This window comes from Mastomys coucha, unplaced genomic scaffold (genome assembly GCF_008632895.1).
Source record: "Mastomys coucha isolate ucsf_1 unplaced genomic scaffold, UCSF_Mcou_1 pScaffold22, whole genome shotgun sequence".
NCBI classification, from domain to species: Eukaryota; Metazoa; Chordata; class Mammalia; order Rodentia; family Muridae; genus Mastomys; species Mastomys coucha.
Genome location: NW_022196905.1, coordinates 156,263,589 through 156,276,685, shown reverse-complemented (window position 1 = coordinate 156,276,685; position 13,097 = coordinate 156,263,589). Strand labels below are relative to the sequence as shown.

At 51.1% G+C, this 13,097-nt stretch overlaps 1 protein-coding gene and 1 long non-coding RNA gene across 10 annotated transcripts in view; one reads left to right on the top strand and one right to left on the bottom strand.

The window, feature by feature from the left end:
• Positions 1-13,097, bottom strand: part of Mcf2l (MCF.2 cell line derived transforming sequence like) — a 156,766-nt gene that overhangs the window by 93,329 nt on the left and 50,340 nt on the right. For 4 of the 9 annotated variants that reach the window (XM_031339096.1, XM_031339099.1, XM_031339104.1 and 1 more), the window contains exon 1: positions 8,694-8,998. The exons of the other annotated variants lie outside the window; for them this stretch is intronic. In XM_031339096.1, the coding sequence (XP_031194956.1) occupies positions 8,694-8,772 (79 nt within the window). In that variant the 5' untranslated portion in view covers positions 8,773-8,998. Of the gene's footprint in view, positions 1-8,693; positions 8,999-13,097 lie in introns of those variants that run through there. 9 annotated transcript variants of the gene reach the window in all.
• LOC116068928 lies at positions 9,190-11,900 on the top strand. The gene is made up of 2 exons (XR_004109760.1): positions 9,190-11,148; positions 11,542-11,900. It is a non-coding gene; the product is annotated as an uncharacterized LOC116068928 (long non-coding RNA).

Sequence of the window (13,097 nt, the reverse complement as noted above, 5' to 3'; positions counted from 1 at the left end):
AGGGAAGGGAAGGGAAGGGAAGGGAAGGGAAGGGAAGGGAAGGGAAGGGAAGGGAAGAAAAAGAAATGAACGGAGCCAACCTGGGTACACACGTACGAGTATGCATGTGCATGCACACTGGAACACAAATATACCCATGCACCCACGAACACCCCCTACATACTCATGTACATACACACCCATGCATGCATACAACCATGCATGCACACACACCCAGGACCAGTACATGCAGCTAAGTGTCCAATGCTTGCCTATTATGTGTGAAATCAGGTTCAGTGCCCAGCACCGCAAACAAATAAGCAAGCCTTCAAAGACTCTGCATCCTTAAGGGACAGAGTCCTGTGTGGGGCACCAGTTCCTACCTAGTCTAATACCCTGTCAACAATCCGTTAGTGGCATTTAAAACTGGTTCTTTACTCCATGGGTTAAACAGTGCGGCTATGTGGCTTGCCTCTCAAGTTGAGAAATTGGATTTTATGCTTTGAGGGCTGGCTTTGTTTCTTTAACAGCATTATGGGGGGAGTAAAGGAAACCCAGAGCATTTGCTGAAAAGCCAGTTTAGATCCACCAGAGCCACCAAATCTCTGTGACTTTCAGAAAACAATTGGCGGGTCTGTGTGTCCCAACTGAGTGCTTCAAACTTTCTTGAATGACTCCTCCCGATATCTGATTTCCTTCTAACATTTGTGAATCTCTTGGGGTTTGGGTGAGGTCAGAGGAGCCTTTGAGGCAAACAGAGGCCCTTACTTTATGGTCTCCTTAGAGAGCTGTGTGCTCAGCTCCAGCCCAAGCCTCTGTGCCAGAGCCCCTAGACTCCCCTACCCGAGTGTGGCTCTGGTGTTATTCGCCAGAAGACCAGCATCCACAGTGGGCCATGGCAGCCCAGATCACAGTGGGTCAGCAGCCACAGGGTGCAGCAGGGCTAGCATTTGGCTTGAGTGGGCAGGATTTCTACAAACCCAAACCCAGCCCCTCCTTTCTGCAATGCCCAGAGTGTATTTCAGCCTCCCCCTCTGAAGTGTCTGTGACATGCTACAAATCACCAGGGTGTCCCCAGAGATGGGGCTTAAGAACCCCAAAGACGTCAAAGCTCATGATGCTACATCCTTGCAATGATGTCATGTTTGCACAGAACAGCCTCCCGTGGAGCTGGATTCATCTCTAGGTTACAAATGAGGCCTAATGTCTTCCTCAGTCAACATCCGCTTCTCAGTTCCCACCCATGGCTCTTCTATGTGCCACTTAGATGTCTGGGGACAGGACGGTGCTCTTCAAAGTGCAATGTGCACAGCCCTACCTCAGGTGGGTATTCCTTTGACAATGACAGAGAACACTGACATTCCATTTTTTAACAAGAAGGAAGGCTTCCTATATAGATGCCCAGTTGAGGCTCAGTACGGCCTCAGCACAATGACCCGTCTAACGATTAGCCCCGACCGACCGGGGAAGACACAGACCCACGTGATCTCGGGCTCCCAGCTCTGCGAGGCTAAGAGGTCTGCTCTATGTTTCCTTCTGAACCAAGTCATAGGTTAGAAAAACAGTACATGCAGCTCTTCATAGGAGCCATGGTCATAGCCAGACATGGGGGTCTTCACTCACACGCTTATGTTTTGTGAATAAGGGGAGCTGGAGTATTTCATCAATTAACTTTCATATTTACCTTCACAGTCTCCATTATAAGATATTACATGTAAGGTATCTCAACGGAAGGCTGTAGAATTGGCTCCGTGGTTAAGAGCACTTATTACTCTTCCAGGAGGCCTGGGTTCGATTCCCAGCCCACACATGACACAGTGTGACGACAGTGCCAGAAGATCATGAACACTTGAGCTCCCAGCACATGGTACACACACACACACACACACACACACACACACACACACACAAGCACAGACAAGAAACACTCATTGTAAAATAGATTCATAAAAATAATCTTATAAGGTCTTTCAGGCTTTGTTTTCCGCCCTAAAATGTTGTTATCTACATCCTCAGAGTTTGAACCTGCTTCCTTACACACAATAACAGCAGCATTAGTGTACATTTTTTTCTTTTTTCTATTCCATTGAATGTATTTTCTTTTGTGAGTGTACATGCGTGCATGCTTGAGTGTGTGCATGCATGCTGGTGTGGGTGAGAGTTTGTGTGTGAGTGGGTGCATTTCAGTGAGTTAGTGAGTTTGTGTGTGTGTATACATGCCCATGTGCTCACATGCTGAGTCTAAGAAGGGATGGCTTACTCTATCATTCTGTACTGTGATGTTTTTCACCAGGGTCTCTCCCTGAGCCCGAAGCTCACCATCTCTGCTAGGCTGATGGCCAGGGAGCTCCTGGGATCTGCGGGGTCTCCACCCTGCAGTACTGGAGTTATAGGCATGCACTACACATAAGGCTTTTATGTAGGTGCTGAGGATTTGAACTCAGGCCTCCACGCTCACACAGGCATCTCCCCAAACCCACACACTATGTATTTTTTTGTATGACCTGCAGGCACTGTGACCTGATTTACAGCTAGGTAATGCATCATTGCATTACAAGCAAATGCTTACTGCAGATGGGTGGACAGACAAATGGACAGATGCCATAGGAAATATTTCATGGGGGAGGAACAAATACCAAGTTGCTACTTGGCCAAGCAGACACCTCTCCCTTCTCTGAAATAGCCTTTTCCCCGCTCGTGTCTGTTCCGCAAAGTAACTCAGAAAATCCACAAGCTTCCCAAGAGGAGAACCGGGCAAGGAATCCTCTCATGGTTGCTGGTCCTGTGACTGTCACAGTCACCACAAACCATGCTGGATGGCTCTTCTGAGTCCTCAGAGTAAGGATCCAGACAGTTGGGAAGACCCTCTACTTCAGCCTGTCCTGCATCCCACGGACAAACAGCTGGTGGGCAAGCAGCAACAGCGAGGACATGGAGATGCTCAGGTAGCAACGAGCCAGTGGTGCAAGCATAAGGCCCTGGGTTTGTTCCCTCAAGCCCACATGGCAATGCTGGGTGCAGTGGGGCAAACTGGAAGTCCCCGTGCTGGGTGGCAGAGGAGGATGGATCCCTGGGGCTCACTGGCCAGCCAGCCCAGTGAAATCCTCTAGTTCCTGGACAATGACAGATCCTGTCCCCAAAACCACGGTGAATGGAAGGTACACATGAACATGCATACACACACACACAGAGAGAGAGGGCGGGGGGGAGAGAGAGGGGAAGGGAGAGGGAGGGGGAGAAGGAGAGGGAGAGGGAGAGAGAGAGAGAGAGAGGGAGAGAGAGAGAGAGAGAGAGAGAGAGAGAGGGGCAGAGCTGATGAAGTGCTCCTGTCTGCCCAGGTTCTACACTGTCAGGAGCAATGTTGGGCGAAGGTAGAGACAGCCTTGAGTTGCAGAGCAGCCATCTCCACCCCAGCTGGGGCTGCCCACAAGAACCACTCAGAGTCAGGCCCCTATGGCGAGGGTCACAGGCCCTCATCTGAGAGCGCAGCTCTCTCCCACACCTCTCCCCTGCAATCGGCCCTGAATGTGGCCTTGTGGTTAGAAGATGGGAGGTTAACAGAAGGCAGTACTCCATATATGCAACCATGAGGGAAGCTAGCCATTCTGGAGTGACATTTTCCAATGATATGGCTGCTTTGGGGTCACACACACTCTAAAAATAACCCATCATGCTGTTAAATATGTATGATAAACCCGTTAGGTCTTCCGGTTGGGTGTTGATCGTGCTTTGGTCTGTTGGTGCTGTTCTATCTGGGGGTTGTATGTGTTTATTTGCATCTTCCAAGATAAGCTCAGGTAGCAGTTTCCTAGTATCTTAGCTGGGTGCTTGCTCACTCCCCTGCCCATGGCACAGTCTAACCCTCTGAAGTATTAGGAATCCAGGTCGGGATTCTAGTTTCAGCTTTCTAATTCATAGATTAGAAAGACAGTGCTCACCCTCGGGCTCTAAGACAACCACACAGACGTGTCGCTTCTATGTGTGTTCTCTATGCGAAGCCCGACACAGCAGCGTCCTGAGGAGTCAAGTACACAGCTCACGCACCGCGCGTGTGCAGTGGGCTGGATGCTGCTCGTCCCTTTCCTGGGCCGCCAACATCTGGGATCCCTTGGGAGCAGCATGGAGCCCAGCGAAGTCTGTCACACTGCTCCAACACGACAGATAGCTGCTGGAGCTGTCATGGTGACTGCAGAGGTGGTATGCCACCAGCAGAGCTAGGTCTCTCTGTGACATTGCTCTTTTAGTAAGCGAGATGGCAGCATGCTGGTATGAATGTGAGTGTGAGAGAGTCTTCGAGGCACCCCACAGGAGGTATAGCTGTTGTGGATGTAGGCCTGTACGAGGTAGGGCATAGAGCCACAGGTACCGCAGCACACTGAGAACAAAGAGCCACTTCCAGAAGGTTGGCCAAGCCTCCTCCGAGGACAGTGGGACTCAGGCAACGGCCAGCCATGTTGGCTTCAGCTCTGACAGTGCCAAGTGAAACGTGGGACTCAGGCAATGGCCAGCCATGTTGGCTTCAGCTCTGACAGTGCTAAGTGAAACGTGCAGGCATTGATCATATGGCCTGAGAAAGTGGTAAACGATACCACAGGGCTACCCCCAGGACAGCCAGACCAAGACTTGCCACAGGGGATGAGCAGGATCATCCCGGACAGGGCGGAAGAGAGTTCTTCAAAAGGAAGAGGATGAATCTCAATGGGGGAAGACGCACTGGGCAGACAGCATCAGTAAAGACCAGAAAGAGGCAACGTGACAGGGGCAGACAAAGACATTGACACTGCTGGAGCCGGGCTGTCTTGGTCTGGACCTGGGACATGGAGGCACAAGCCGATTAAGGGGCTCCATCAAGACAACCACAATCGACAGCCATATTACTGAAAGGTTTCCCAGTAAAAACACAGGGAGGTAAGCACCCCCCTCAGGGACTCACAGAAGCAGCAGCCACGTATTCCAGATGAGCACATGCTACCATCTTTGTTACAGGCCACTCTGCATGTATCTGAGCTCATTCTGTACACATCTGGGCATTCAGCCTGGTTCTTCACCTAATCTCATTTCCATGCAATATCTGCCAAGAAACTTCAAGTGTCATGTTAGCCACACAAAGAACACTCACTTCCCACTTCAGACTGCTCCTAAGAGGAGAGACAGAAATAGCTGTTATGTCTTACTCCCCCAGCTTCTCCTCAGAAAACACCATCATGGATGTAGGTTTCTCCAGAGAAGCAAGACAGACAGACAGACAGACAGACAGACAGACAGACAGACAGACAGACACACACACACACACACACACACCCCTCAGATGGCATCAGGTCAAACACTTCCAAATGGTTGAATTAGTAGTTGAAAGCTGAAGTTTAACTCCTAGACCATGGTGAGCTTTGAGGAGATGACAGAAAGGGTAGTAGGGAAATCAGATGTTTGTATCACAGGGGGCGGAGTCAGACAGGCTCACCAACATCCCCTCATCATCTGTATTCTGAGGCAAGTCAATGACTGGGTAGTTAAGTATAGCTAATTAAAATAGCTAAATGTTCTTAGTTTCAGAATTGAAACTTGGATCATATTAAAATATGACATAACTTACATTGTACTGTTTTGCATATAATATTATCTACCCATCTAGTCTGATACCATCCATCCATCTGTCCGTTTGTCCATCCATCCACTTACCTATCCATCTACCCACTCATATAGCAATCAATCCTCTTATCTAACACATGTCTGTTTATCACCCATCCACCTACCCACCCACCCAGCTATCCACCCACCCATCTATCCATCCACCATCCATTTATCCATCTATCCACCCATCCACCCACACATCCATCATCCATCTATCCACCCATCCTTCTACACTGCCATCCATTCATGCATCTGTCCATTCCTCCACTCTCTATCCATCCACACATACGTCTACACACCCACCTACCTAGTCTCTTGTTTACTTATCATGACACCTACTCACAATTTGTCCATCTACATATCATCCACCTATCTATCCATGCCTTGTCTATATCCTTTTACACATCCATCCACCCACCATCCACTCACACACGTGTCTATTCCTCCACCCACACTTATCCACATGTGCATCTCCACTTCCGTCTACCCACCATCACTCACAAGTCTGTCCACATCTTATCCATCTATCCATCCACCCACCCCTTAGCCATCTACCTATGAAAACACCTTCACTCCCTATCGATGAAGAAGGTGGGGCTGGATTTAAAGACTCATCTGCTACATCAGTTTTCCAAGTTTGATCCCAGGCCAGGACCATCTTCACCACCTGGGAATTTTAAAGAGAAAATTCTCAGATGTCGCTGCCCTGCCTTCCTAAGTCAGACGCTTCAAGGCGGCTTGCATTTGTCTTTTAACCAGCCTTTCCACTGACTTGCTAGAACATCAAGGAACATTCAACTAAGTCCCCACCATTTCTCCCCTAGATGTTTCTTGATTTTCACCAAATCCTGCAAATCTAAAGAGAAAGCCCAAACAGAGGGAAATGCTGGAAAGGAGCCCAGGTGCCTGGAAGAGGCTCTGCTGTCGGAAGGTGTCAGCACTTGGACAGAGGTCAGGTTCAGAAGTACACATGAACGCTAACTGCTCAAGGTCAAACAGCTCAGATCCTGGAGAGTAGGCATCATGCCCTGCCAAACAGCCCAGCATAAGAAAATTCTGGGTCACGGAGTATGATATTCAAAAATGAAGAGAGACTGCAGCAGCATGGCCCCAACAGCATAGGCTCCCAGCTTGGCGGTGAGCACCAGGGAGAGCCACAGAAGGTCAGAGCTGCAGCTCTAAGGAAAGTCACAGTCCCATGCTGTCACCCTGTGCCCTTCATTCTAAGCGGCTTCACCAGTCTGTAGCTCGAGCTTCCAGAACTACCTACCCATGTCTGGCCATGACCTTAACATGCCCCTGGAACATGAACAATCCTATGACCTTGAGCTACATTCCGCTAGAATGAACTCTTGAGAACATGCTCAGCATGTAAACCCAGAGTGATAATTATGACATAGGCCTAGATCACTCCCCTATGGGAGTGGCAGCAAGAACTCGCATTGTGCATGCACAACTCCTGTCCCCATTGCATGGCATATAGCCCCTAACCATTAGAGCCCACCTCCCCAGTGCCACAGCACGGATAAAGATTGAGTTATTCTGAGAACAGGAGAGACACAGGAGAGCCAGGAAGAGTGCAGGTGCAGGCGACATCTCCCTCCCCACCACTGAACAATGGGATCCTCATATCAGAGGGTCCTGCCAACCACATCTTCAGGTCTGAGTGAAATCTACAACTCTAGTACTGCAGAAACCTCAGAGGGCACAGGCTGGGAGCTAGCTGCTGCTTCTGGTGAGACAATAGTGGCCACCAGGACCCATCCAGGGATGCTTGGACAAACACATCCAGTGACTATCTGGTCCAGGTTCTGCTCCTCTGGGAGCCTTTTTACAACGTAAACACACACGTTTGTGTCCTTCAGAGCCCCGGAGGAAGCCTCAGTATCTAAAACTCAGGGATGAGGTCATTGCTGGAGCAATCCCCACTCTTGTGATCCCCCCACCGGCCAAGCACAGGTGGGAAGAGCAGCCAAGTCCCACTCCTTCCTCAGAACCCCCACCCCCGGCAGGCAGGCAGCTCCCCAGAGCTCCACATTCATTCAGACCTTGCCCAAGCAACACCCAGAAAAATAGTCCACACATCTAAGAGGAAGGGGACAGAAGGCATAAACGTCCGTCTTTTCTTTTCACCCATTTATAATAAGCAGCCGTTTCATTTGCAAAGCCAGCGTTATAAACTGACCTACAGAAGTGTCTGCACAAGTGTCGGGGAGACCACTGCACTGGATGCTTATGCTGATTTACTCATTTCATACAGGGAGGGGTGCCACACCCAACCCAGACAACGAATGAAATTTTAATCACTCAGAGAAGTATTACTTAGAAAGCTAGATGACGACGCACATCACGTAACACATGACAAGAACAGCAACCCTACTGCTTATCACCACTATTTCCTCTTCATGCCAGACACAACCAGTCAGTGGTACCTGCTTCTGCAGTGTGCCAGGAACCCTCAGCACAGCTGATGGAGGCCAACAGCAAGATGCATCCTGCCAGCTCCGAGGGGCTGAAATCTGCAGGAGGCCGCAGCTTGTCCCTCACGGCTTATTTTAAGTACTCAGACAATTATTCCTGAAAATGAAGGTCTAATTACATTACTCTCCCTCTTTTTAACCTATATTATTTTCAAACATTTGCTTTAAGATTGGACAGTGCATGGTGAGGCTTTTCCCCATAATAGAACATCTGTTGCCTCCCGTCCATCCCAGCGTCTGAAGGGCCTGGGGTTGGACCTGAGCCATTCTGGGCGCATAATTCCACGGCCACTGCAGCAAATGAGGTGCTATTCCCAAGCCGATTTACAGACTCCCCCACAGGCAAATGGCTCCGCATACAACCCCTCATCTCCTAGATAGCCAGTGCTACTGATCTGAAATTCTCATACTGTGTCAAGCAGAATAAAATCACACTGTCAATCCACAGATACCAGCAATGCCCATCACGCCTGCCTTTTCTGTTACCAGTGCTAGGAGAGAGTGAACGAAGGTGGTTATACAGCCATTAGATGCAATTCTCTACAATTCGACAAATGATGTCAAGCTTAAGAATATATAATCAAGGCCAGCGGCTCCTCCTACCAGTGTTCTTGGAAACCGCGTTTAATCTCTGCACCATTTCTTCTAGGGCCATCTCTTCATTTCTCAGCCAAAACCTCATCCTCCGACTCAACAAAACCGATCCCCAGAAGATCGTCCTCCGCTGCACCAGAGGTGCTGTCGGGTGGGGTTAAGCCGTGGGGAGGGGGCGCGGCTGGAGCGGGGAGGGGGTTGTGGCGCTTTCCTTGGCTTCCCAGGATTGGTCTCCGTGCCACAGGGAGGGGGGCGCGCGCTTTGCGTTGATGGGGGAGCGGGGGGCGCTAGGCGGAAGCGGAAGCACTGAGCCTGCCGGGCGTGTCACCACCCCGCACCTGGAGTCCTGCGTGTGCATCACCTGAGCACCTGGGAGGCTAGTTTGCATCAAGGGGGCATCTGAAAGCCCCGCTACGCAGGCGCACAGGTCTGCCCTTGCCTTCCCCCTCTCCCTAGGGCTTCTGTCCTCCGGGATTGGAAATAGCTGCTGCAGAGACACAATCCCAACCACCCAAAGAACACCAAGCCTGAGCCCATGCTCCCTTTACTTCCTGCCCTAGACCCCCGTTACCTCCTGCCGCTGCAGGGCAGGTGCAAAGGCCACAGCAGCCCAGGGCGCGCTCTCCACGAGGTCTCATGCCCAGGTAAGAGGGAGTCAGTGGGTAGCTGGGGCAGGACTTGACTCTCCCTGCAAGGGCGGTGCCAGACCTAAGGCACAGGTCTGCGAGAAGGAAGCTCAGCTGTAGGCCCAGGGCTCTGTAACCTCGCCATGTTTGGCAGAGGGCCACACTCTGCATCTGACACCACCAGCTCCACACAGATTCCGGGTCGCTGGTGCACAAGGTACTGTTGCAGTGCACAGGGTGGCGAACACCATCCTCTCCAGCTGCTGGCTATCTTTTTATTGTTTGATAGGACGGGTCGAATGCTTCCTTAAGAGAAGGAGTGTTTTAGAAGAGATTCGAACTCTGTACAGGGCTGGGGAAGTTCAGTATCAATGTTCACACTGAAATTCCTGCCAGCAGGATGGATGCCCTGGGGGCACTGTGTTTTTCAGTAACACGTGCAAAACCCAGGCCCACAGACTCCAATAACATGAGTATATCAGCACCATGGTGTGCACCAACGCCATCATGCACCAAAATGTATATGTACCAGCAGCACTATGGTGGCCCACAACATGTGTGTACCAACATGTTGTACATGCAGTAACATACATGTGCACCAAGACCAGTATACAATACATGCATCGGTACCTCAATGGCTAACATATGTGCTCCAACAACGTGGTTCCCTTAACTGTGTACACATCACCACAGTGCCCACCACGTGTGCATCTGTAGCCATACAGACACCTGCGCGTGCCTTAAGACCAGAGCAACTGCATCCACGTGCTCCCCAGCACTGAGCAATCTGGAGACAGACAGGTGTGTACCAGGATGCCATTGCACCAGCGTATATGTTGGGCTCAGCACTGAACTAAGGGTCAAGACACAAACTGTCAGATGTCCCAGGATTTGTCCTCAGAACTCGGGCCTGGAAGGTGAAGATCTATAAGATAAGGGCCACGCTAAAGTCCCCAAATCAATGTGTAAAAACCACATGGAGATGTAATGATAAAATAGTAGAAATGATTGCTTTTCTGAAAACTAAGCCCCTCAAACAGCAGTGGCTTTGGTTTGAAGTAACCTCATGAAACAAAGGAGGGGGCTTGCAGAGGCATGGAGTAGGTACAGCAAGCAGGTCCCCGCATGGACAAGCAGGGCCGGGGCTGTGCACTGTGCCTGTGCTCATAGGAGTCAGGTCAGTTGACACTTGGAAATGTGTGACATCTGAAAACTGAGGCTCTGGGGGAGTCACACTTGTACCCCTCAGCTCCAGAACCTTCACTGCTCACCCCTCCCCCATGCCAAGCTGCTGCCTCCACCCTCCTCGGAGAAGGCCGCCATCGGGCAAGTGCTGAGACATAGGCCCCGCCTTCCATCTGCCCCACAGAGACAGGCCTATGGCTTTCTAGCTTGCTCCAGAGCAGCCTAGGCTTCCTTGGGGCAGACCCCCAAGGTCTCATGGCCTGTGGGTTGATCTGGCCTGTTACGTGCACTCCCACAGAGGTCCATCTGGTCCACAATGTGACAAACACTGCTGACGTCATGCCGTCATCAAAGCCATAACCAAAGCAAAGGGTGACAGTGACTGCCTAACCTGTCCTAACCGTCCTGTGGGCGGAGCATCCGGGAGCACCTCCATGTTCTAAGCACCTTCTCAGAAGCACGCGTGCTGAGGGCTGACTCCATTCTCCTGGTGACTGACATGCAGCACTGCCATCTCCTCGTCTCACACTAAGGAACCTGCACTTAGGGGACAGGTGGGACAGGGATGTAGAAGACAAAGCAGCAGCTACTTCCTTGGAGCCACACTCAGAAGCAGGATGGGGCCTGATGGGACTGCCGCGCTCTGGCTGCAGGTACAGACATGAGCCATCTTCCTCAGAGTCTTGAGTCTTTCTCTTGAGCCACCACCTTGGGTGATGGTCAGTGTGGATTGTGAACTTGGCAGGGTCTAGAGTTATCTGGGCGACAAGCCTCTGGGCGTTCTTTGAGGGCGTTTCTAGACTGGGCTAAGTAAGGTAGGAAGACCTCCCTTAACTGTGGGGAGCACTGTTCGGTGAGCTGGGGTCCTAGACTGAGACAGAGGAGAAAAGCTCAGCAGCTGTGCCGATCACTCCCTGCTTTCTGACAGAAGCCACAAGACCAGCTGCCTCCGGCTCCTGACACTGACTTCCCCATGGTTGGAGGGATGGCACCCCCAGTCGTGAGCCAAAATAACCCCTTTTCTTCAATAAGTTGACTTTCCTCAGGTAACTAATGTAACTGGAATTCCAAGAATAGTACCAGCTCACAGAACAGGCTCAGCACCCAGTGTGGGTGAGGCCACACCAGGAGCAGCAGCCATCATCTTGAGAGAACCACCCTGTTAGCACCCAGAACCTGCGGCAGATATGGGCGGGTCCACAGACCTGTCGCCAAGGCAACGGCCACCATATTCCCAGAATCCATTGGGTTCAACTCCCACCTTTACCTGGACTGCTATGTCTCGACATATATATGTGTGTACTCTCCTCCATCTTTCTCTCTTCTTTTCTTCTCTCTCTCTTCCCTCTCTCTCCCTGCGCCACTACCCCCCTATTCCCCCTTAATTAAACCTCTTACACGTGGAGCTGTTTGGGCCTGGTGTCTGCAGACACGTCTGCCACGACTCGAACCCCAACACACCCTCAAGACCTTCAAGAGTTCTGAAGACCTCCTTGTGAACCCAAGCCTTCACTAGACCACAAGACCCAGACTCCTTAATTGTGCATACGTCATGTCCCTATCCAACTCTTACTGTTTAAACCTAAAGTTCATGTCTGTACCCCAAAGACAGACAAAGGGTCACTGGACCCCTTACCTCCAAGGTGGCCACGAGTATTCATCTCTTTAATGGGCAGTTTGAGGTGGGTGGCTGAGTCTAGCTTGTTGGGATGTAAGAGCCTGGCTTTTATGTGTGTGTGTATATAGAAATATATATGCTAGATATATATATTTCTTTATTTTGTGTGTGTGGGTGTTTGGTCTGCAAGTAAGTCTGGTCACTGTGTGTGCCTGATACCCACAAAGCCCAGGAGAGGGTGTCGTGCCCTAGGACTAGAATTAAAGAGGATTGTACTGCTGCCCTGCAGGTTCTGGGAATCAAACCCAGGTCGCCTGGAGGAGCAGCCAGTGCTTTTAGCACTGGAGCCATCTCTCCAGCCTCAAGCCCTGGCTTTGCTCTAAAACCTTCCTGAGAGGACACACAGCAGTGTTCCCATTGGGGCAGTAGTGTCCCCCATGGGGGCAGGATGCATAGCAGTGTTCCCATTTGGGCAGCAATGTCCCCCAAGGGGGCAGGACACACAGCAGTGTCCCCCATTGGGGCAGCAGTGTCCCCCATTGGGGCAGGATTCTGACTCTCACCTGAAAGCAGTATTTGTCTCTAGGACCTTGCGGAGGAATTTGGGTTAAAATGATCTCTGGCTGTTTCAGCAGTTACCCAGGTCACAAGGTAAGCCCTGCCCCCTGCAGCTCCAAAAGGATCAGTGACCCAGAGGCAGGCCTCTTTCCTTCCCTCTCACTGCCTGGCTTGAGGGACAAAGGGGCCCATGGGAGCAGCTTAACCCCAGGCCAGGCCCCAGGGGAGAGGCGGGAGCTGTAAGGTTACACCTGGATACCAGCCGTTCCCTAGCAACTGTTCTGGAAGAACAGCCACAGGAGAAACAAAGGAGGAGGAGAAGGAGCAGGAGGAGCAGCAGGAGGAGCAGGAGGAGGAGCAGCAGGAGGAGCAGCAGGAGGAGCAGGAGGAGGAGCAGCAGGAGGAGTAGGAGGAGCAGGAGGAGGA